This window comes from Enoplosus armatus, chromosome 4 (genome assembly GCF_043641665.1).
Source record: "Enoplosus armatus isolate fEnoArm2 chromosome 4, fEnoArm2.hap1, whole genome shotgun sequence".
NCBI classification, from domain to species: domain Eukaryota; kingdom Metazoa; phylum Chordata; class Actinopteri; order Centrarchiformes; family Enoplosidae; genus Enoplosus; species Enoplosus armatus.
This window is the reverse complement of record NC_092183.1, coordinates 23632414-23657677: the sequence shown is the minus strand read 5'-3', so window position 1 is coordinate 23657677 and position 25264 is coordinate 23632414. Positions and strand designations below refer to the sequence as shown.

Below are 25264 nucleotides of genomic sequence, written 5' to 3'. Positions count from 1 at the left end.
CATAGGTTTTTAGGCTTAAGTGTGAATAGAGTATTCCATTGGTTCTTGGGCTGTATATAAGATGGGAGTTTCTTGTTGAAGTATAGCCTATTTGATGATAAGGAGGGTTGGACAAGCCATTACAGGGGATTTTAACAGATTCATATAAAAGTGTGATTGCACTGATGAGGTAACATGACGCAGAATAAAGGGGCTTCAGTATGACCTAACTTAAAGTTACTTGGGTCCTGTTTGCTGGTATTCTGCTTATCTCGGCCTCTACCTGCTGGATACGTTCGGTACCACATTCGCCACACGGCGCCATATTAGATAGACACTATATTGCAGCGGACGAAGTCTAGCAAGGGGGGGACAGTACCACAGATGACAAGGGTACTCGGGCCGCAGTAGTCAGTTCACAAAACGCTCGAGGTAGCTGCTGTATGGTTGGCAACAACAAATAGAGTCAAACATCTCGGGCAGCGTAGTCCGAGGCGTGTTGTTTCGTCGTTGTTCAGCTAACTTGCCAGCAGACATGACTTCCTTGACTCTGCGGAGTTCGGGCCTCGTGCAGAGGCGGACCGAAGCCTCGCGCAACGCCGCTGACAAAGACCATCCGTCCGGCCAGGAGGACCACGAGCCCCGGCGGGGAGACGAGCAGGACGATGACGATACCGGGGACTCCAAAGAAACACGTCTCACCTTGATGGAGGAAGTGCTGTTGCTGGGACTAAAGGACCGAGAGGTAATGGCAGATAAACCCTGGTCCCTAACGCCGTAAAAATGAGGTAAACCTTCATGTTAGGCGACGGGATGTTACCCAAGCTAACGTTAGCTAGCTATATTTTCCTAACCGACACGGCTTTGGTTAACGTTAGCATCCTTGTCTGCTATAACGCTAGCGATAGCTAACAACAACAATGGGCCTCATCGTTGCACACCGAGCCGGTTTAATGCCTTTTGGGGGAAACACGGTTATGTCGAGTAGAGACGTTTACATTCAGTAAACAGTGGCGGTCAGTTAATTAGATATTGTCTTGTGGCAGATCAACAGTTAGCCTTGTGACATTTGTGCCTGTCGTTACACTGTTCGTGGGTTAGCAGGATACACAGAAAACGATTTCCTACAGTGTTCAGTGAGATTCAAACAAATGGGTTAATGATCTGTAGGTATAAATGTAAGTTTCTGGGAATCATTGGTCCTTGTGAACTGTAGAGTACTGAGAAAGCGATACAACGGCAGTTTAAAGAAGTATTGGCAACCCCCCCCCCCCCGTACTGTTTCCCATCATATTTTGTTTTTTAACACATCGAAATCCAAGTGAAGTGGATTAGGATTCGTTGACATTGATTAACCCACACACACACGTCTGGAGTCTGGACGTTTCAACAGGTGGCTGGTCTATTTTCTTTCAAAAAACTATAAAAAATAATCAACGCCGATAAAGTACTTCAAGAGAAGAACACCATAACTGTTTCTGCTAAAGTATACCTAACCAGCACTGAGAAGTGTCCATGCCTTCACATATACGTATTCAGACCCTTAATTCGGTACTTCCTGAAGCACCCTTGGTAGCATTCATTAAATTCAATTTTATTTATATAGCGCCAAATCACAACAAAAGTCATCTCATGACACTTTACAAATAGAGCAGGTCTAGACAGACTCTTTATAATGTTATTACAGAGACCCAACTGTTCCCACCATGAGCAAGCACTTGGCGAGGAAAAACATATTCTATTACAGCCTCAGGTATTCTTGGGTGTGACTCGATAAAGTTTGCCCACCTGGGTTTGGGGATTTTCTGCAGATCTTCTGAAGCTCTGTCAGGTTGGATGGGGGCTGTTGGTGCACAGCCGTTTTCAGGTCTCTCCCAGAGGCGTTCCATTGGGGTCAAGTCCAGGCTCTGGCCGGGCCACTCAAGGACATCCGTGGAGTTGTCCTCAAGCCACTTCTGCGTTGTCTTGGCTGTGTGCTTAGGGCCGTTGTCCTGTTGGAAGGTGAACCTTCAGCCCAGTCTGAGGTCCTGAGTGCTCTGGAACTGGTCATTACATTAAAGATATCTCTGTACTCTGCTCCGTTCCGCTTTCCCTCAACCCTGACCAGTCCCCCAGCCCCTGCCTCTGATGAACACCTCCACAGCTTGATGCTGCCACCACCATGCATCACTGTTGGGATGGTGTTGAGCAGGTGATAAGCGGTGCCTGGTTTCCTCCAGACAAATTTTGAGGCCAAACAGTTCAATCTGAGATCTGCTGTTTTGCAAACTCCAAGAGGGCTTTCATGTGTCTTTCACTGAAGAGAGGCCTCTGTCTGGCCACTCTGCCATTAAGCCCAGATCGATGGAGTGTTGCAGTGATGGTTTTTCTTCTGGAAGGTTCTCCCATCACCTACCACAGCCCTTCTCCCCAGATTGCTCAGTTTGGAAGGAAGACTCCTGGTTGTTCCTTTTTACCTCATGGCTTGGTTTTTGCTCTGTATATATTGTCAGCCGCGATAAATACATATATATATATATATATATATATAACAAATATGACTATAAACTATGTCCTACCAACTATTGTCATATACGACCTATTAGCAATTTGCCAGTACCAAGGGTGAGGCAGCATATGTTTGCATTGTTTAGCTTTTTAAGCCCTACTAATAGCCATGACTTGCCTTCTAACTTGGAATAGTGTGTCTCCGTTTTATATTCAGTCCGTAGTCAGATGCCTGAAGGAACACACACATACAAAGGGGATGTTGTCAGAATGTAATGCCAGCTGTAATGTTTGGGCCAGTGAGTACAGATTTGGTGCCGTACTTCACTAAAAGTTGGCCACATTTACTAAAATTCCATCTGAGGGTGTTTTTAAAATATTTGTGACTGAAAGTACCTCTTGTTTTTTGATTTACCTGATTCATTTTGCATGTTTACTCTGGCCTTTACTCGCTGGGCCAGTCACCTTGACCATCAGGAATTCTCCTGGTACTCCTGGTAGCCAGTCTGGGTCCCAGTGGGCCCACTTGTTAGTATATACTGAACCGTTGCGATCACATGGTAAACGTTTGACAAACCAGGATTCTGTTGTGTGTGTGTGTGTGTGTGTGTGTGTGTTCTACGATGTAGGGCTACACCTCGTTCTGGAATGACTGCATTTCATCAGGTCTGCGAGGGTGCATGCTGATTGAGTTGGCCCTGCGAGGACGCCTTCAGCTGGAGGCTTGTGGCATGAGGAGGAAAGGTCTGCTGGCCAGGAAGGTAGGACACGTTTCTACTACATAAATCGTTTATTTTATTTTCACTTTTCTCACACTGCTGTTGCGCTTTTATTTATTTTTTTGCCATTGCCTTAAAGGTCCCATATTGTAGAAAGTGAGATGTCCATGTCAGTGTTTCCCATACATAGACTCTACTTGGGCGGCCCGTCCAGGTATATTTGGACCCGCCCAGGTAGATAAAAAATATGAGGGATTATCAACAGCTCAGTCTTGGATGGAGCATTACTGACATTTGTGGTGTTGTTGTTTTTTTTAATTGACAATATGTCAGCATTTGAGTGCATTAACTGTTACAGTGAGAATTATGGCCAATGAGCCGCTGTTGAATGTTTCCATTTTTCAAAATAAATGACATGGCATTTTCCCCCCCTGCTGTACCGAAAACATAACAAACCGTGACCCCAAAACCGAGGAACATGCCGAACCGTGAATTTTGTGTACCATTACACCTCTAGTATTGGATGCCTAAATAAAAGAATGCCTTGTCGTATTTAATATGCTATGTTAGCGTTACACTTGGGGTAGTTGGTCTAGGGGTAATTTATTACTCAACCTGCCCATCACACGCCACGCCACCCACCACCACAAGTCCGTTCTCAACCAGTGGGAAAACACTGCATGTCTTGTTTGATTATAAAGCAGGTTTTCAATTTTAATCAAGCAAAAAAAGTCCCCACATTCTCTGGTTGCAGCTTCTGCACTTAATCGGAAGAAGTTATTTGACAAGTTAATCAATAATGAAAGTTAATTTTAGTCGTAGTCATAATTGAGTGAGTGAACTGCAAAGCACACAATATACAGATGAGCTGTCACACCAGTCTGAACGTGAACGTCAATCAGCGATGTGACCAGAGCCTTGATGAATTATTAAAAAAGGTCATTTTCAGCAAGTGCTTAACAAATGAGCAGATAAAAGAACATAAAAAAAAATCAAAAATCCAAATAACACATGAAAATGAAAGCTAAATGAACATAGAAAGTAGAGTGCATTGGATCAGTTAACAAAAAAGCCTCTGAGAACAGTTAGATTTGAAGCTGGCTATGGTTGGTAGAGCCTACACCTAACCACACCTTGTAACTGGCTGTCATCATTCTGAATGCAATTTTGCAGGTGATTTGTAAGTCAGATGCTCCAACAGGTGACGTCCTCCTGGATGAAGCCCTGAAACACATCAAAGACACCCAACCACCGGAGACCGTGCAGAGCTGGATCGAACTGCTCAGCGGTGAGTTCTGCCCCACAGCCCCCACGCATACGTGTAGAGAGATCTATAAACAAAATGGACCCATTCTGTTTGTACCCAACTTGAGCTGTACATCACGTGTGGTTTGAAAAAATGCAGGCTGTTATAGCATAAATAGTTTTAAATCTCATCCACAAACCACCTGTAAAACAGCAGCTGATGAGAATATGCATTTGGATAACTGTGTATTTTTGATAAGGTTGACACACTGTATTAAAGTAGGAATCTGTGTTAACAGGTTTTTTTTTTGATATTCAGTGTCTAAAAATGCCTTAAGATGTGTGTGTATATTAACTGTCTTTGTCTTTAGGAGAGACGTGGAACCCCCTGAAGCTTCATTATCAACTGAGGAACGTCCGTGAGCGGCTGGCCAAAAACTTAGTGGAAAAGGGCGTCCTCACCACCGAGAAGCAGAACTTCCTGCTCTTTGATATGACCACGCATCCTCTGACCAACAACAACATCAAGCAGCGCCTCATCAAGAAGGTCCAGGAGGCCGTACTGGACAAGTGGGTGAACGACCCCCATCGAATGGACAAACGGCTGCTCGCGCTCATCTTCTTAGCCCATTCCTCTGACGTGCTGGAAAATGCCTTCGCCCCGCTGCTAGACGACCAATACGACCTGGCCATGAAGAGAGTGCGGCAGCTGCTGGAACTGGAGCCCGAGGGGGAGAGCATGAAGGCCAACGCGAACGAGCTGTTATGGGCCGTGGTGGCCGCTTTCACCAAATGAGGCCACCCCGCATAGAGGACAGAAAGCAGTTCCAGTGGCATTGTACACTGGGGTAGGAATCGGAGTATGGACCCCAACATGGTGACTTTGACTGAATTACAGTTTACCCCTGCCTGGACGTTTGGAATGGGCTGCCCTCTTTTCGTCCCTCTCCTTCCCACCTAATTTTCTTTTCCTTCCAGATAAATGTTGATCCTTCATGACCCCCCCCCTGCCCCCACAACCCATGTGTCATTTATGTGTTCACTTTTGCTAAAAAAAAAAGAAGAAATAACTCTCATTGAACTTTGAATGAAGGGTGATCATGTGGGTGAGGCCAAAATTAGGATGTCGATTCGTGTCCCTCTTCCTTTTTCTATTGGGTAAATCTTTGAAATAGTTTCTTAGAGGTATGAATGGCACAGGTTACTCAAGGTTACCATTCTGCCTCACCTGAGAATACATGCACGTGTACAAGGGCAGTGACGCTGTGTAAGGAATGCAAGGTTTGCTGATGATCCTGACGAGTATGGATATGATGTATTTGGTGTCACAGCATTCTTTCACATCTAGGGCTCCGATTCAGATCCAAAAGTCTGAGTCGACTACCTAGTACTGAGTGCTGTCAACATTAACAACTCATAACACACTCGGTTGATGCTCACACTGGCCGGGGGGGGGGGTGGCTACACCCTGGGACCCTGTATTTCGCAGGGTTGACACAGAGACAGACAACCATTCACCTGCAGGCAATTTCCGCTTAAAGTCGCGTGGAAGATCATTCATTTGTCACCAGGACAATAAGCCTAGACATGCATGGAAGCTATATACAGTTCCCGGGAAGATGGAGTGCCGACTTGTATGACTCCCCCCCCCCCTATCAGTTACTTAGCCCCATTGAATATTTTGGAAGGAGAAAAAAAAACAACTTTAAAAATGAAAAGCCAAAACATGATGAACATCATTACACAGACTCGTTTTAGGGCATTGTGGTAAAGTAGTGCTGCAGTAATCCTAAATTCTGCAAACAGGTGTAGGGTTGATGGGGCTGAAATACAAGGTATGACGACGGAAGGAAAAATAAATATACAAAATATGAACGAACCTTTCTGCTACGCGTGAGTGAAAATGGGTCATACCGTTCTACGTCTCCCCTGGTTTTGTAAGGAAACATGGATTTTGGTGGAGGACTATGGGATAATATCTCATCTAGATGCACTGTCAAAATGTGTGCATGTCTAATATATAAAACCAGGTTCCATTCAGGAATTCCAGTCTGTAATATCCGAATGGTAAAGAACACTTTTATCTTAGTCTGGGTCCAATGTCATGATTTTTGCCTGTGTCTCCTTGATAAAACAAATGGCTCTAAAAACGAACAAACAAATGTGTTAATTTATGGGATTTGCGGTACTGACTCTTTTGCATGAGTGGCTGTTGAGGATCAAACTGGAATATTTAGGAAAGCAGACCCAGTCAATGCTACCGTTTTGTTAGCAAAAAAAGTCAAATAGACATCCAGGGCTGCATTGGAAACCGCCTACTATACTAGCAGTACGTGCTGAATGTAGCATGCAGTGTGCCAAAAACACCCGGATGTCGCCCTGATTCGGGGAAAAAAAAAACAAATCTCCAGTCTGCATCGGACCACTCTGCCTTGCACGCCGTGTCCCACAATGCAAAGCGCTGGCGGTGGCTTGTCATCAACGATGTGTAAACTTTCGCTCATTTCACCTCAGCAGCCCACCAAAATCTGTTTCTGAACAAATCTGAGACATAAACTCAGGTGAATAATCTTGGCGAATAATCAAAAATGAAGTAATCCACAGGGCTTAATCCCGGACAAATGCATTCATGATGACCTTCTCCTCAGCTTGCAGGTTCGTATATGTAACCTGGACTTGATTTGGAAACGATGAAACCCCTTCAAGTCATTCATACAAGATGAATAATGGAATATGCTTATGTGAAGATTTGAATTTGAATTCTTCTGTAGTATAGGGTGAGAGGTCCAGGACGGGTCGAGTTGCTTTACGATGGACTGGATCAGACATAAACTGCTACCGCTGCTGGAAAAAGGGGGGCCATTTACACTTTTCGCAGAGCTAGGCTAGCAGCGTCACCCTGCTTCTAGGCTTTGCGCTCTTCCAAACATATATTCCAGACCCTATCCCGTGTATCGGACGCACCGATCTGAAATGGACATCGACCCTCGCGCGAGCGTGTAGCTTGACGGCAAACGGCTGCATTTCCTGAGCTGCCGGCGACGCGCCTCAACGTGCCGACAGCCCTCTTTGACTTTGCAGGTCAGCTTGTGAGTGCTCTCAAAAGAAAAATCTGAAAAAGAAAAATTGTCGAAGGAGCTCGTCAAAAGTCTAAATTAGAAGGGTCAACAACAACAAAAAAAAAAAGATGGGCTCACATTCCAGAAGTCAATGCGTATATTTGTGTGTGTGTGTGTTTCGGGCATGAATTCAAAGGTCATTTTGTCAATTGCAGCTTTCCAAAAATCTTATCATGGCTCAGCTGCACGTTGTCCTCCTAAAGCCTTTATCACTGCGAACCATTGCGCCTCGTTTTTTGTTTTGTTTTGACTGTTCTCCATTTTAACAGACTTTCGCTACTTGACCTCATGGATCTTGTTTGCTTTATTACAAGACAGCCTCCTTCTGATGCTGTGTGTAGCAAAAGGCTTGGGGGGGGGGGAGTGGTCAGTCGGTGGCCCCCGAGGGGGGGGGGCAGGGGGGTGTCATAAAAGAAAAAAAGAAATCACCTCAAATTGTGGAATGAATATGAGAGATTATATGTTATCTAAATAAAGGGACCTCTAGTCTGTGTACTTTCTTTGACCCTAGAAAATAAACCAAGAGCTTGGAAGTGCCTAATCATACAACCCGATTTTCATTTTTTATTTGAAGCATTTGAACTTCTTTGTCCCATGTGAGGACTCAGGTTTAGCTCATGTAACAAGACTACATATGTGCTGTGTGTGTGTGGGTGAAGTGTTACTGAGTCTCAGTGGCAACTTAGTTACTAGTCGGACACATTCATTTCATCATAGAATACGAATCAACTCGGCTGTACTCGGCTGAGAATAAGTCCAGGCTGAAAGAAGCCACGCTTGCCAGATGACGTGATGTGGTTCCATGTTTTGTTTTATTTTGTTTTTTGTTTTTTTAAATTCTGCTTTTGTGTAACACATTGAATTCCCGGTGGATGTAACTCATGAAAACAAATGTGTACAAACTGACCGTTCGTTTAATTGCAAATATAAAACACAAGAAAAGCGCTTGCATGTTTGCCTGTGTTACTGTGACACACGTGCATACACTTTAAATCCAGACGGATCCCAACAGCCGGTTTGGTCTATTTCGCTATAGATTCAAGTGGAAAATTATGACAAAGCAAAACTACGTTTCCCCCCCCCAAACGATTCTCGCTCAAGTGTCAGTGAGAAGAACACTCCTCAGTACAGTATGGTCTTTTTTTTTTTTTTTTTTTTTTAATTACAAATTTAACATTACAAGTGTAGCCATGCAGACGACCATTAACTGTCAACGGTTTCCATAGGAACTGTTTCTACACTAGAGACTGCTGCATGTCTGTGGATAGCACAGAGTAAAAAGGGACGTTTACCTCCATTGTATTTGGTTCATGACAGAAACCTTCAGAGACGGACATCTCAAATCCTGGAGAAATAAATGTGTCTTGGTAGCTCAGCCCTCAGTCACCGTGGCACAGTTTTGCAGAAGAAGAACAGGGGAAGGTATGCTCTTGAAAGAAGTGAATATGTCTATATATTTTGCATTTTGAATTAATCTGAAATGTATTATTTTTTTTATCAATCAGTGTCATCTATCTATCTTGATGAAGGCTTTTTAACACAGGGCGCAAATAAATTAGTCAGACAAATGAAGAAAAAAAAAAAAGCAAGAATAAGACAAACTGTTTCACACAATAAAGTGGTTAAATCCTGTGAGCCAAACACTGAATGACATAAACTTGAGTTGAAATTGAATTGTAAGCGGCAACGCGGCTTTTCCTCTTAGTTCAATTCAATTTTATTGATATGGCGCCAAATCACAACAAAAAGTCATCTCATGACACTTTACAAATAGAGCGGGTCTAGACCGAATCTTCATAATGTTATTACAGAGACCCAACAGTTCCCACCATGAGCGAGCACTTTGGTGCTTTTAGTGCAGCCAGTGCCGTGTTGAAACTCCCTGAAGCTGTTATGGTTATACCAAGGTAGGTATGACTCATACTATGTTCAACAAAATTATTATTTATGGTAAACTGGTATTTGTTCTCCTGACATCTGGGGTGTTTTTGAAGAATCATGACATTAGTTTTCTTCATTATTTACAGCCAGTCCCCTCTGAACCCTCCGTTAAAGCTACAGCAGGCAATATTATTGAATTACAATTTTCGGTTGAAATAACTCATTTTGACCATTGCATGTCACTAACAAGATCTAACTGATCAACCAATCAGGGGTGTTTTGATCCCTCTCTTCCAACCGTTCTGTTTCACACTCCAATCCAGAAGGGTGGAACCTTCTGTAGAAACGCCCAGACGTGATGTGATTGGCCAAGTTACGTGCTTAAAGACTGCTCAGACATCATGAACTTTAAAGAGAATTTACTGTCCATTTTCACATCAGTTTCTGTAATTAGTGATTCCAAACAAGGTCATTTCATACAAAAATAAAACGAAATAACATGAATTAAAAAAAAAGAGATAGTTGAAGCTATTGTTGATGAGTTGGTATCATTATTTATGGATACATTAAAAGCCCTGTGTGCCATGATCCCATACAGCCCTTACATGTGTGTGCACTCTTAAAATGTGAGAAGACATTTGTGCGGAACTCTCGAGATAGTTGTGTAATCGAATGTCACCTCAGCTCCACACTCATGCTCCGACAAACCTCAAGAGTGACTCATTCGATCCCCTTGACTTTCAGCTCATCTCGAACTCGGCTGAGATAATCAGGATCTGGGTATCCGTAGCTGCAAAACAAAACAAAAGACAGAAATTCACCGACATGCATGTGGACATTTTCATGCGCACGATGATAACCCATACGGTTACACTACCAGCGGCGTCCATTAGGGGCGCTGTGGTGCCGCCCCTCCTGCAATTCCGGTTGTGAAATAGCGCTGCCCTCAGTCTGTGTCTGAAGGGCGAACTTATCTCCGCCCGACGATGGTATGTGTGTAATATGTTCGGGCTTTCCCTGGTGGCCCCTGATTGGTTGACACAGCACCAGAAAATAATAAGAAATGTTGCCAGGTTAGGCGATTTTCCGCCCATTTAGGTGGCTGTAGGATGGTTTTATGTCGGTAAAGATTAGCTTTGGTGGTGATGTGTATTATTTGATACTAATCATAAAAGTAGTCTTTTCAGACAATGATATGTAGTACAAAGTTGCTACGTATGCAATAGGTAAACAATTAACAGACGTTGGGGCACCATAAAACATAAGATGTTTTGTTGTTTAGACGAGATCTTCCTTGGTATGTGAAAGGTTATCTCTGAGAGGTTAAGGTACATGAAACATCATTCTGAGAGGTCTCTTTTTCTGACCCCTAGATAGGGAACGGAAGTTTACAGACTCGTGTGTTATAGTAGGACCCCATGCATGTCTAAAGGTATAAAAGACGAGCCTGAACAGTGTTCGGGGCAGCAGTACTGATTTGGCTACGGGTGCTGTCCAGGCCAAGATGCGCATGCCTGTTGATCCTCTTTTGTGGCAGTAGGACATGAACACACTCACACACATCCCATTACAGCCTTAGATGTAGAGATTATTACATGAGAGGCACCAATTGGGGCCGCAGGCACATTTTAATGGTACATTATGCACGTCAATACAACGTAATGCCCTTACTGAGTTGGTCCTCCATGTGTTGAGGTTTTGTGGTGAATATCATTCCATGTGACCGTATTGTTCCTGCCACTGGTGGTGGACCGACCAACGGTGAAGACGAGTCTCTGATCAAAGGCTTGCCTCAGCAGATTCAGCACCTTTCTGCCCTCTGGGGAGTCTGGGAGATAGGCTGTACGGGATGCACCTTCATATGGCTGACCGGGGTTGGGATGCTCCTCCTGCAGACAGACAGCAGAGGTTTCCCGGCTCAGTCACGTTCTGTCAAGCTTGAACATGGGCTCCGTTCTTCACTCTCGTTAGAACCTTCTCAGTATTGTTATCTGTCTTTTAATAATGTTGCCTGATTTCGTACAGTTCTGTCTACAAATCTGCTTTTTTTTTTGTTCAAATAAAATGTTTTAAATGATGGTTGTTCAGATTTGGTTACCAGTTTAGTAGCTGTTTATTTATTTCTTAAGCCTCAGTGCACACCTAGAGAGACATTTATTCTGCTTCTTGGGATCTTACATGTATGTACCAGCCCTAATTAAACTAGTAAAACTACTAACATGTTGGACTCCAAACCTAACATTGTTCAATATATTGGCAAAATAATGTTAACTTACAGTAGGCGATATTATTGAATTGAATAATTTTGGTTGAAATGACGAATTTCAACCATTGCATGTCACTAACAGTATCTTAAAAACATGTGTCTATGAGCACCCGCCCCCCTGTGTATTTAGTCTTTCAAAAAACTGGACCAGGTCTGAATCAAACAACCGATCAGGGTGATCAGGGGGTTCTGTGTTTTGATTCCTCTCTTCCGACCGTTCTGATTCACACTCCAATCCAGAACCTTCTGTAGAAGCCCTCGTTCGTACAGAGTTGATGTGATTGGTCAGTTACGTGCTAGCTAACCCTGATTGGTTGTTTGATTCAGACCTGGTCCACCTGTTGAAAAAGACTAAATACAAAAAGGCTCACTTACACACATTTTTTTTTTTTAAACTTCAATTAGATATTGTTAGTGACACGCAATGGTCAAAATGAGTTATTTCAACCAAAAATATAACTCAACAATATTGTAGCTTTAACTCAAGTTGCACTTTTACCTTTTCTGGAGCTATCAACCACATCTCACAGTATTCATCAATGGACGGAGTGGTTCTTCACACTTCACACTCTTTCACATGATAACAGGTGTTTGTCTGTCTCTGTTCAAAGATGCCCTCTGGTGTTCTGGATGTGAATGTCCTCCTTGATCTCTCTCCGATCATCCACCGGCTCCTGGTCGACCTTTGACCAGTTTGATCACACACCACTGCAGTCTTCTTCCCCTCTGTCTTTAGGGTATACCAGCAGCGATCTGGAGGGGTTGAATGGTTTGAGGGAAGTGCTGACTCTTTGTGACTTGGAATTAGTGGCTTGGCTAGACTTGGCTAGATACTCTGACAGTCCAGCAGTGCAAGGGTCTCGTTTGGGGTGCTTCTGATGGCCCCGTGCACTGATGACAACCGAGACAACTCAATTTGCTGAGGAGGACTGTGAGATGCAATTGAAAGCTCCAGGAGAAGCTAGTAAGTGGACCTTGAGTTAAGGTTATTTTGTCAAATACTGTTTAAGGTCGACCGTGAAATTTACATTGCTCAAGCGCTGTATCTGTAGTCTTACCTTTTGGATGCCACTTGGAATGTAGTAATGGATGATAATTGTTCCATATTTCTCATATCCGGGCAAAGGTGAAGAGCTTTTGGTGGAATTCATTCTGCCTCCATCAGGCTGTGTCCCTGTCAAAATGCCGTATAACTCTCCACATGTCGGGCACACAGGTTTGTAGTCAAAAGCTTGTTTTAAACAATCTCTGCAGAAGGAGTGCTTGCATCTCAGAGTCTTTTTCTCTGTCGCTACTATTACTTCCATACAGATTGGACACGATTCATCTTTAGCATATTTGCTGTGTGTAGGTGAAGGACCTGAGGTTCTGCTGCTCGGAGTGTCTGCTGGACCTCTGTTCACTGGACTCTTACTTGAGCTCGGCGCATTTTGTAAAAGGAACTCTTTCAATTTAGCAATGTGCACAAAAGGCCCAGCCAATGTGACTTCATTTTTGTTGTGGCTGGGTTTAAAAAGGAGGTGTGGGAATCTTGCCTGCAGGTCTTTGTGGTCATGTGGACTCAGAGGGACAGACGTGACCTGGAGGTCTGAGGCAGTTCTCTGGTAGAATGTGATGAATCGCTGCCTGACAAAGTCAGCTCGAACAGGATACTCAGAGGCATGGCTTGGTCTGAAAGTCACCCGTACTGTGCCCGTACTCGGTTTATTGTGTACTGTTCCAAGGACAGGCTGTGTCCCAACGACAAAACTGTTCCCTCGAATTTTGTCAAGTTCTTTTGCGCATTTCTGCTCAATGTAGGCCATCACGACCGCAGAGACATCCACAGAATTGACATGAGTTGAGGCAAGTCCACCTTGCTGACGGTATTTTCCTCGCATGGCTGGACTGGAGTTGCGCCTCCCTGTTGACAGTCTGGTTAAAAGGTTCTCCAGTTCCTCATAGGTTCCTGTCACTTTGTAGCAGGGACCTTTTCTCTCAGTGCTGTACGATTGAAGAATATCCGCTAATCCTCCAGGGTCTTTGCAATTAGCTTGATCAATGATGACAGTGATGTCTGTGATAAACTGCAACGAGACGTAACAGCTGAAGTTAGCTATAGCTTCGCACCTCAATCTAAATGCAACATGCTACTTGGTTCTATTTAGAAATTTGGATGAATGGTACTCTCTGAAGCCGCATTGGTTGCTTCGGCAGACGTCAACGTCGCCGCCATATCAGGACAAGGCAAACTGTCCAATATTGTTTTCTCAATAGTGTCTCACTATCTGTATATTCGTATTTGCAGACTTTGTCTCATGTTTTCTCAGTGGTGGTCAATTATTACGACTAAAAGATGCACCATTTAGATTTTTTTTTTTTTTTGTTGCAGTATTTCAAACTGAATGGGCTGTGTTCTATTCAATTCAATTCAATTCAATTTTATTTATATAGCGCCAAATCACAACAAAAGTCATCTCATGACACTTTACAAAATAGAGCAGGTCTAGACCGACTCTTTATAGTGTTATTACAGAGACCCAACAGTTCCCACCATGAGCAAGCACTTTGGCGACAGTGGCAAGGAAAAACTTCCTTTTAAGAGGCAGAAACCTCGAGCAGAACCAGACTCTAGGTAGGCGGTCATCTGTTTTGACCGGTTGGGTTTGAGAGAGAGAGAGAGAGAGACAGGGAGAAAGAGAGAGGGGGAGAGACAGACAGACAGACAGAGAGAGAGAGACAGACGTAGAGACACAGATAGACAGACAGACAGACAGACAGACAGTTCTGACCTGGAGCACGAGACAAACTAAAATGACGGGGACGTAGACAGACAACGCCATTTCCACAATATAAAAGAACTTTCTGCACTTTTCACGTACATTCAATTATATTGTCTAGGGACATCTCCACATTATTTATTTTTTTTAATCAACCAAGCAAAATAAGCCTGAGCCATGCTTGAGAAACGGAAAAGTTTTTATAATTCCTTATGACAATTAATTATTTCCCACCAAGAAAGTCATCCGGTAATTGTAAGCCTGACATTGATACACACTCTTGAGCGTCTAGCAGCGATTACAGCTACAACTATCGAGATTCTAAGTAAGTGGAGGCAAAACGTCTTGTTTCAAATGCCTATGATCCACGTAGATCATAGACATCATGATTTTTAAACAGCGATGCCATACTGTTTAATCTCATCAACATGTATTGCTGACATTTAAGTAGTAGTAGTATATGTATACACAGTATGTAATAATCTTAGGGAAACAAAATACTCAAAACTTAAATTTCATGGGGTGTAGACAGGTCTCACAGATATCTACTGTCAATTTTTATACTATTTAAAAAAACCTAAAAGTCAAAGAACCATGAAAACATGGATCTGGGTACTGGTAAATGACTCATTTGAATTGTGCGGGCTTTTATTTTGAAGGTTAGAGGCCCGGCCGGAAGTGTCATTTAACAGTTTGTTTGTTTTGTTTTTTTCTTTTTCTGGCCAACTCCGGCACTTCTCCCCGTCGAAAAATCAAACCCGTTGCCTGGTTTGCCCTTTGAGACCGAATCAAACCGAGAGAGGTCAAATCGCAGCAATTTCCTGCGTCTGTTTCCAGAGAAACTTCAAAGCAGTGACGCACTATCAGACGGGTATAAAACCTAACGTAACATACCTCACCCTGCGTGTTCCGGGTCCTCTAACGGAGGACAATAAACCCTCCAACTATCGATATCTTCCTTTAGCCTGGTTAAGCTGTTTTTGTTTTTTTTAAAGCACCGACCTCCATACTGCAGAGTTTCTCCTCCGACGGCGGCGGCACTTCGTCGTTGCTGTGGCCGCAGTGAGGCTCTGCTGCTCGGTTTCACTTTCAGGTTCACGTTTTCTCCGTGTCCACCGCCGTGTCTGACAGCGACCCCTGCCGGTGGCTAAAGACATTACACCCAGCATAAAACCCACCAGGGAAGAACCAAACCCTCACCTGTGCTCTGCACAGTGGGTAAAACTAAAGGTCATGCACTTAAAATAGACATAGTTGAACTTTATTTGAGTATTTCCATTTCATGGAAACCTGCTTCTGACTTTAACCTAGGGAAATTTGCTCTTTACTCCACTACATTTATTTGAGTTATTCGGTTTTGGTAATGCACATGTGGGTCATGGATTAGCCAAGGAAAACAGCCTTTCCTCTATTCTACTGTCCCGTCCTTATTCAGTCAGCTGGACAAAGTGTGTTGCATAAAGCATACCAACGGAATGCCTTGCAATACTAACGCAGTGTGGGGTGTGAGGTTTCCCCAACTTGTGCCACCGGAATAACTGCAAGTTGAAGCTACAGGCTGTGTAGTCACACTGTGGGTAATGAGAAACCAAATTGTGACTATAGTGTGCATCTCTGTCTGCCTGTTTATAAAAAACAGAGAGCCAGGCAAAATCCAAAAAAAAAACCAACAAAGAAAGGAACCCTTGGAATGGCAGGGAAAGCCATGATGACACGTGGAAAGGTTAGCACCAAAATAAAACAGGAAACGCAACAGCATGTTCTTTTGTATTTGGTCGTGTTTTTTTGCATTTGAGCTCACAGGGCCACCATAAAAAGCTCCCATTTATATATTTCATCCAATCTGGGTTAACAATTTCATTTTGCCACCCTCTGACAAATCAGGAACTTCGGTAGCCAAAACCGCATTTGTATTGAGTGGCATCAGTATCAATACAGTGCCATCACCAACTTGCAGGGTAGATGGTCGTGGGCTGACAGACCATGCTTTGACAACCCTCCTGTTGATTGATTGGTTGAAATTAAAATTGAATTGCCATTTGGGGGGCGGGGGGTCCTTCCAGCTCCTTTCCAGCCCCAGACGATGGACTGTATCCATGACATGATCTATCTTGCTGGTAACTCTGCAAGGATTCGGATAACCTTCTCTGATGTTCTCATCTTCTTATCCCTCTGGAAAGGCGAAGCGTCTTATGTGCTCTCTCTTGGAGAGCTTCACAAAATGATACCTTCAAGTCATATGGCCAATATCTCCGCCCAGTGTGACATCTTTTCATGGGGCCCGGAATCCTGGGCGGCGCCCCCGGAGATGCTGAACACATTACGCTTATTAACAGATAATTCTCATAGGCTTCATGTTTTGAATTTCTTTAGTTTAGAGAGGGACGGGGCGAGCAGTCGAGGTCTAGGCATGACAACAACAACAAGTTAAATAGACTGGTCTGATGACGTTTCATTTAACCGGTCTAACAGGATGAAAATATTTCTCTGACTTCCCGTCGAGACTGTGAGGGCTGTTGGAAACTGACCTTGACTGCAGCTTTTTGTCACAGCCACCAGCTCTGGACCACCACTTCCCACGGACGAGGCTCAGTTGGTCTCGGACAAGCCTGCAGAGTTTTGTATCCTGGGTGTACTTTTTTTTTTTTTAAATAGTTTTAATGAATTGTATCTCCAATAAAAGCTTGTATATTGCTGTACTGTAAACCTGTAACAACACACAAGTTTGAAGCCTATAAAGGGTATGGTGAGAAAGGGGATTTTGTATGAGATACGGGACCAGCGCAGGAGCCAGCGGAGGTGGATGAAGGTGGGGGTGATGTGCTTTGGTGGGCAGTAATCCAGACGGGAGGTAGTATAAAGGCATGAATGATGGTCTGTAAGTGATGGCTGGAGCCTGCAACTGTTTTTCGAGATGGCAGAAAGCAGATTTGGTGATGGATTTGATGTGTGACTGAGAATGAGAGGGTGGAGTCCAAAATGACGCCCAGGCTTGCGGACTTCAGGGAATGGGAAGATGGAGCAGCCGCCCTGCACGTCCAGGAAAGAGATCTCCTCCAACCTTTCCTTAAGCAGGGCCTCGGAAAACCACAACCAAATGAGCTCTTGTTTTGTAGCTTTAAAAGCTATATAAAACCGACGTTTCCGAGCAGCTCGTGAATGCGGCATCCCTTGCTCATACTGCAGTGTCTAACGTTTGTCCGGCAGAGGTCACTGAAGCTCCACACACGGGCTCGCCTCAGCGGACCCACGGCAGCGAGTGGAGCGCTGACGGCCGCCATGTGACCGCCCTCACGCACCGACCGCTCGCTGCCGGGCACGTTGTGTTTACTTAACACCGCCGCGTCTCCCCTCTGTATTGTCACGCCGCGTCCTCTCATTAATGTGCCTCAGCCGGGAGGACACACGGGGCAGCCGGCTGGGTCCTCGTCGGTCCTGAAAGGCGGCCGTCCTGTCGCCGTTCCTACGACTTTTCCCATCGTTTGACTCTCATTCGAAGTTGGTTCCAGCCTACCCAGACACCCCGGGCGCTCCCGGTCCCGGGCACAGTACGTACGGAGACAGAGGACAAGCAATCACGCGACTGGATTAAGAATTGAAGCTTTAGGATTGTTGTAATTTGCCTACAGGCCAATTTAGTGTACGTGGTTTTATTTTTATTTTTTTAATTATATTTTTGAAGTACTGGTATTGTGTTTGAAAAAAACAAAGCGTGACAGAACATATATATTTTTTGGTTCTAGGTGTTTATTGTTTTATGGTAAATGATTATGGGGGGGGGGGGGGGGGGGGGGGGGTTAGGGCGACAAATGAGCGCAGCGTTGTTCAGCAACAAAGACTTTAAAGACTAGAATGACAGGAAATGCAATTTGTTGAAAAATAGCCAAAATAGGATTAAAAAAATAAGTTTATTCAAAATGTCTTCCGCGCGTTATTGATCTGACCCCCCCCTCCCCCCACCACCACCTTTCGCGTGGTTTATAGTCTGATTTCTATATTTAACAAAGCATGTGAATAATTTTAAATAAAAAAAAAATGTAGGCTGTGACCCTACAATTTTTTTTTATCTTCCTCCACTGTGGATCCGTTTCCGCCCTCGGTCTTTTTTTATAACAGCAGCGGGGAAAGCATCACGCGGCTCGGATTGACGAGGTTTAGACATCTGCCAACATTCAACCAATGGGATATACATTAGGAATATTGGGGGGGGGGGGGGGGGGGGGGGGGGATTGGGGGGGATTAGGCCTCCCGTTTCTAATCTGATCACAGAAGTCAGATGGAAGCAAAAACAACGCCTCCAAAGCGTCATGGATAGCACGGGGGGGTGGTGGTGTGTGTGTGAAGCAATTTTCCACGATTTAAGGAGCAGGAGAAGGGAAAGAATGTAATTTTGTTTTTATTCTAACCGTATGGGATGTGTGGGATTATGGCCACCCCCCCTTTTACATCAACTCCGGACAAGCCGAGGCGGATGCTGTGTCAGAGCTGCCCGTCAAACATCATCATCATCCTCTCATCCGAAGGTCAAGCTGCTGTCCGAGATTGAGAACCGAATCGTGTGTGTGTGTGTGTGTGTGTGTGTGTGCGCGTGTGTTGAGAATATTCTCCTCTTTACCTGTCAGGTTCAAGAACCCGTCAGGAAAAAAAAAAAAATACAAAAAATACAAAAAACACATTGGTGGTTTGAAGTCGTCTCGCGCAGCAGCAGCAGCAGAACGAGGAGTCCCTCGCGGGTTAGGGGGCACAATTAAAGTCTCATTGTCCTTTAACATTATGTTATACAGTTTGTTTCCTATTATAAATGATTATGCTTCACCGTTTGGTCGGTATAAATAAATCATACGTTCCATTTGACAGGGAATTTGTCAGTGTTAGATTTCTAGGAGGGAAAATGTTTTATTTATTTTTTGCTTGCTTTGTTTAATTGTTTTATTTTTACTACGTTAATGCTAATGATCAAAATATTCATCTGATCCATTTCGCCCACTAAATGGAACACAGCCTAAGTCACCTTTTGTCAGGCCTGTGGGCCGGGAGCTCCAAAATGATGCTATTTACTATTTCCACCCTCCTTATTATGATACCTCAGGGGTCTTCATTACACCCCTGTTCATTCCTAAAAACTCTTAAAACAGTTGATTTGCTCATGTTTGTCTGCGCAGCCTTTTTTTTTTGGTTGGTTTTGTCTTGGGGATTTGACCTCGTCCGAGTTGTTCTGCATTGTTGTAGGACCTTCCTTGTTATTGTTTAAATCTTTCTTTCCCAGTCTTAATGCTTAGACGATCTTGGCGCCGTTGTAAGTCGATGGGCTGGAATCCTCCGAGCCTTGAGATGCTTTCAGGGCAGTGGTTCCCAACCTTTTTCTTAAGGGACCCATATTTCACCATTGCATGTGCACTGACGACCCCCACTCACATAAAAAGGGGGAAAACCTACTTTTTTTGAAATACCTTTCTATACATTTCATTATATTCATTATTTATTCATTATTATTTGTGTAAAAATAGCAATTTCCATCAAATTCTGCATAGATAGAACGCATCAGACGATTTTTAACTTATATTTTAGGAACACAATTCTGTCTGTATTATGATTTTCTTTTAATTTCACAATCATGCGCACGTTTTAATAGTCCAAGCAGCTTTATAATAAATAAATACATAAATAAAGACATACATTTCTAAAATAACCGTTAAATTTAATGCATGTATATGATATTTTATATATATACATGTGTATATATATATATATATATATATATATATAGATAGATAGGTAGATAGATGGATAAAAATTCTTACACCCTTAAAATCAAGAGGGCTTCATGACCCTGCCGTGGAGCTTTGGCGACCCCTGGTAACAATTCACAGGTAACTAAACTGGTTAAATAAAGTGACTAAAATGTAGTCTCCATGTTTGTTTTGGCTTTATAACAATTTTACAACAACCCCCCCACAGTAATGAAAAAGAATGGCAGGAGATTTCTACGACTTAGATGAATTGTCACTTCTAGACAGGATGGGACTGACACAAAGAAGTGTGTCAGAATCACCGACTCCACACACATTTGCTTAATTTGTGTGTGTGTGTTTGGTTTTTTTTCACCACATAAATTCGACATTATTTAGAAGGTTATATATTTCTCAACTGATTATAAATGATATTTTGTGGCTTGTTTTACCTCCGATGTAAACAAGACTTTTCCGCGTGTTTGTCGCCGGCTAGTCAACAACCAGCGTGCTCAAAGGCTCGTCAATCAAGTTTGCGAGTTGCAGCAGAGCTGTCTTGGGTGGCAAGGGTGCTACGCTGCACCCTTTAAACGTTCTTTTTTGTGTGTGTGTGTGTGTGTGTCTCATTAAACACTGCGCCTTCACATGTCGGCGAGGTTTCACTCCATTTTGAAAGAAACGTCCGCGATTCCCATTTCATCCCTGCATGTCCAGCTCGTGTTTGAATTGCTTCTTAATGATTACACTAAGCTATACTATATTAACAATACTCTGTTACACTAGCACTTACGTAACAATAGTTGTTTTGTTTGTCAACAACAGCGACAGGGTGACTAACAGGCTGCTGTTTGTTGCCGCAGGCAGCAGCCATTATTCTGAAGTGTGGCTGTGCTCTTTCACTCAGCTGCTCATTAACTCATATTCGTCGAGCACTAATTGACGTTGTATGGGTATTTGTTTGCAGTGCGGGCCACATGAGTGCTTGTACATGTTTTTTTTTTTGTTTTGTCCCCCCCCCCCAAACTTGGTGCCCTCCCACCAAAACACATGGGCAGTGCTAGGATCACAAATCTTCTGCTTCTGTTATTTTAAAGAGATATAGAGCGCTGCAGGGAGGACGCATTTTTGTAGGCAAACCCGTAAGTTAGCGTCGCTCCTGGTTCCCTCCACAGGAAGCCAACAGGATTGTTCCATAGGATTTTGGATTACTGCAGAAAATAAGCTCTGTGGCAAAACAAAAGTTTATGATACTTACACGTTTTGTTCAGCCAGATAATCTTCACTAATGAACACCACTTTCTTTTTGATTTTTGAAGCGTAAATGGAATCGCCAGAAGGAAAAAGCTAACGTTAGGCTACAAACGAACTCCACCACGGTCGCATTACTTCAACGTCACCACCACTAAGTTTCACTTTTAAGAGAATATAGATAGATATAGATATATAGACAGGTAGATATAGAGTATAAACACAACGAGGCTGTAAAGGCGAACTAGTGTGTAGATGACTTTTCGTGTTTCGGCGTGAAGACGTTTAATGTCCCTCTGTAGTCTCATTTAGCCGCTTGTTAGCAAACCGTCTTTTTTTAAGACACGTGAAACCTCCACAATTCCACTGATGTATTTTATGTCGTAGAACAAAACGTTGAAATCTCTTAAAGTTGTGGCATCTAACCAAAAAAAACATTCAAAAAAACCCACTGACTTCCAGACGAGGGAACCGAAAGGGTAAAAGAAAAAAGAAATGCTGATTTGCACCCTTTCCTCTCAGCAGCTGTAGGGGCGTGTCAGCGTCTGTGTTGGATTGACAGCAGCTGGAAGGCTGAGCACCAGCAGGGGAACTGGAGACAAAGTAAACAACATACAAGCCATAGAAAGAGCAGGAAGGGTGTTGTTAGCAGTGGTGCCGAGGAGCACACCAGCATCTTAACAGGCCAGAGTGATACTTGAGTTGTGTAGCAGATAGATGACAGCACGCTGACTGTCGCTGCTTCATGCAAATATGGTTTAAAAAGAAGCCACTTCATTAGCCGTACAGAAGCAAGATCTCCATTTGCTTAGATGGGGAATGCTGTTAGAAGAAGAAGATAACAGCATTCCCACGGGTTGATGCAAAGACCATTGTGAAAACTAAAAACATGAAATCTGAATTTCTCTTAAATTTCTCCCTTATGGTGTTTGACTCTTTTCTCAAGGGCAACAGCTGATTCACAGAGCAGTAGCTGTAGCAGACTTAAACTCCAGAGGCTGAAGTGAAAAGGCGAGTGAATAGAATTTGAAATATTGTCACGGCTATGTCAAACCTGGATTACCACACGAGTAAAACTGCCAACTGGCCCCAGGGCCCCCAGACCCTCAGGGGGGGCTGGAGGACTCCAGCAGGTTCACTGTGTGGCACTTAGTTTGTGGTCATTTAATTTATTGCTAACGTGTCTGTAAATACTGCATGCGCCACAATATAAACTGGAATGGGGCCTTAAGGCAACACCTATTATTGGCACTAGGAGAGCCCCCCCCCCCGGCTGACATGCTTACATGTGTATCAATTTTTCTTTCTTCTTCCTTTATTATTACCTTTTTTTATTTTTATTAAGGCTGTGTTTAGTTTTTTTTTTACTGTTTTACTTTAATTGTTTTGCTGTTGGGTGGTGGTGACTATAATAACACTGGTTAAATGGATATAATAATATGGGAAAAATGAGGATCTAACAGGCTTCAGGAAGATTTTAAAAATACAGCATCAGTGATGTTAGAAATTGTATAAAGACATTTAAAATGTGTCAGAGTCGGTAACCCTGCATGATACTTGAACATTGTTACAGTTCAATTGTTCAATTCAATTCCAGGAGTACCATTGAAATGATGAACGAAGTGAAATTTGTGCAGCAACATAATACAACATCATCCGACAAGGCGCTGCCTTGACCAATCACAATACGCGTAAGCGGACATTCCTGGGGGACGACGTAGCAACATGAATGGTACAACTGTTTACCTGGCGTCTGAGAAGTCTTCAAATGTTTGTGTCTTGATAGATTGACGGGCAGCAACCCTGTATAAATGACATGTATACGCTGCGGGCGCACACAGTGCAGGATTTTCACTGTACGGGCTTAGGTTCAGGCAAGAAAAGCAAAAACAAAGACCACATTCTTTCCCTAATGTTAGCCACTTGTTAGCAACCCCCTTCAGAATTCACGAGTGGGGCATCTACTGACGTATTACTGACGCAATCTCTTAAACTCGTGTTAACCACAGAACTTATTTCAGGCATCTAACGAACAACCCATAAAAAAAAACCCAAAAACACCCATTGTCTTCCAGACGAGGGAACCAGAAGTGTAAAAATGCGAACTCACTTCCGGGTTTTAGGACTCATTCCTGCAGCACTCCATCCTTTTAACAAACCCATATTTCCCTCTGTAAGTGTTTTCTAGTAATATTCTAAACCTGATTACTCTCATTTCGTGTGGAAAACATACATTTCCACATCACATCCCTATGAAAAGTAATGACCCTATTTTTATGTAACATTACTGTGCATCTCTGTTTTGTCACGTATTTACTTAGAATTATACATACATGTTGTCATTTTAAAATGAACATAAGATGTTCTCATTTCTCAGCTAAATCCCAAAAAAAGGTTTATTGCTCAACAGCTTGCGCGCAAATCTTAAATGTGTCGCAACCCACATCAGTTCAACCAAATGGTAAAATCGTTTGTGTTTTAATAACGTAGACATTCTATGTCATATTAGTTAGGAAATATCTGGCATACATAACACACCGTTATTAAGTCATTGACTATATATATTTTTTAAAGGGTTTCCAACAGCTATAAGGCAACATAACATGATGTTATCAAGTCATTTTCCAACCAGTATTCAATCAATCAACAGACATCTTAAATTGTGCATTATAACTGTTCATTGTCTGTATCCAAAAACACTGTGCACATTAGATATTAGATCTTAGAAATATTTAGGTTTGAAAACATAATTAAACCATAAAAATATGTCAGAAGATGCTAAATGTAAATATACTCAAAAGTTAATGTGAACCAAAGCCATTACATTTGCTTGTTTCCATCTATTTTCTCCACATTTACCTACTAAACATCACATAAATGATTGTCATGGAACATATACATATTTTTACGACCATTTTCTTTTTTTGTTAATTCGACTATCAAAATACATCGACATAAAAAAAAAATGAGGGGACGAGTGTTTGTGCCATTTTGACAGTCCTGAACATTTGTGTGGACTCACATCTTGAAGCTGGTGAATAACCTTTGACCACGTAGGATTATTACAGCGAACGATAATAATTACACGGCTTACTGTCCCATAAACATTGGATTTATTAACTGCATCACAGTCTGACCTGCTGAGGCCCCCGCTGATCTCTCACCGGGCTGATAGAGTTTTATATTCAGCAGAAGTCTGCTGCGGGAGGTGGAGTAGAAGTGGGTTGAACTCTAAGAAATCTTGGCTTTCCTCTTGTTAATGAGTCAACACGATGTTAATTAACACTGGTTTGACACCAGCAGGCAGAAATAAACAGCCCCCCCCCCCCACTGGCTGGTTGTTCTTCTAATGAACAAATGATGACTTATTATTACTCCATCTACACCATAGGTCACTAACAGGCGGACCGCGATCCCGAGTCCGGACCCAGATGCCGTCCTATACGGACCCGGACCTGTAATCAATAAATTATTAAGGGATTTTACATTTTGACAGGGCGCTTCTATTTTATCCGGCGCAGCTTTTCTAGTCTTTACCGCACTGGTTTAGCGGATCAGGACACTCACGGACCAATCACATTAAGCCAGCCCACGTGATGCTGCTCGGCCAATCAAATCTGTGCATTCCAGGCGCTAAACATCGTGACTCTGAATACAGACAGACGAGAGAGGTGAGAGGCGAGTGACAGGATGATAAGTCGAGTGAACGAGTCAAGATGTGAAACAGTTAACAAAGAAAAAGGGAAACTCAAGCTGCTGCTACACTTTATTTTATTTTTCTAAAATTAAGCACTTTATTTTAAGATGCACAATTTTTCAAAAGCTATTCTAT

The 25264-nt window shown here is 43.0% G+C and overlaps 2 protein-coding genes across 2 annotated transcripts; one reads left to right on the top strand and one right to left on the bottom strand.

Annotated features, from left to right (window-relative positions):
* Positions 1–336: 336 nt before the first annotated feature.
* On the top strand, positions 337–8488 carry golph3a (golgi phosphoprotein 3a). Its single transcript, XM_070904194.1, has 4 exons — positions 337–724; positions 3096–3227; positions 4359–4473; positions 4802–8488. Exons 1-4 carry the CDS (start codon positions 515–517, stop codon positions 5224–5226), a joined length of 882 nt encoding a protein of 293 aa, XP_070760295.1. The 5' UTR covers positions 337–514; the 3' UTR covers positions 5227–8488.
* Positions 8489–9130: 642 nt separating this feature from the next.
* LOC139284040 (E3 ubiquitin-protein ligase DTX3L) lies at positions 9131–15521 on the bottom strand. The gene is made up of 4 exons (XM_070904193.1): positions 15458–15521; positions 12755–13762; positions 11102–11319; positions 9131–10220 (listed from the first exon to the last, which is right to left on the bottom strand). Exons 1-4 carry the CDS (start codon positions 15461–15463, stop codon positions 10151–10153), a joined length of 1302 nt encoding a protein of 433 aa, XP_070760294.1. The 5' UTR covers positions 15464–15521; the 3' UTR covers positions 9131–10150.
* Positions 15522–25264: the final 9743 nt, after the last annotated feature.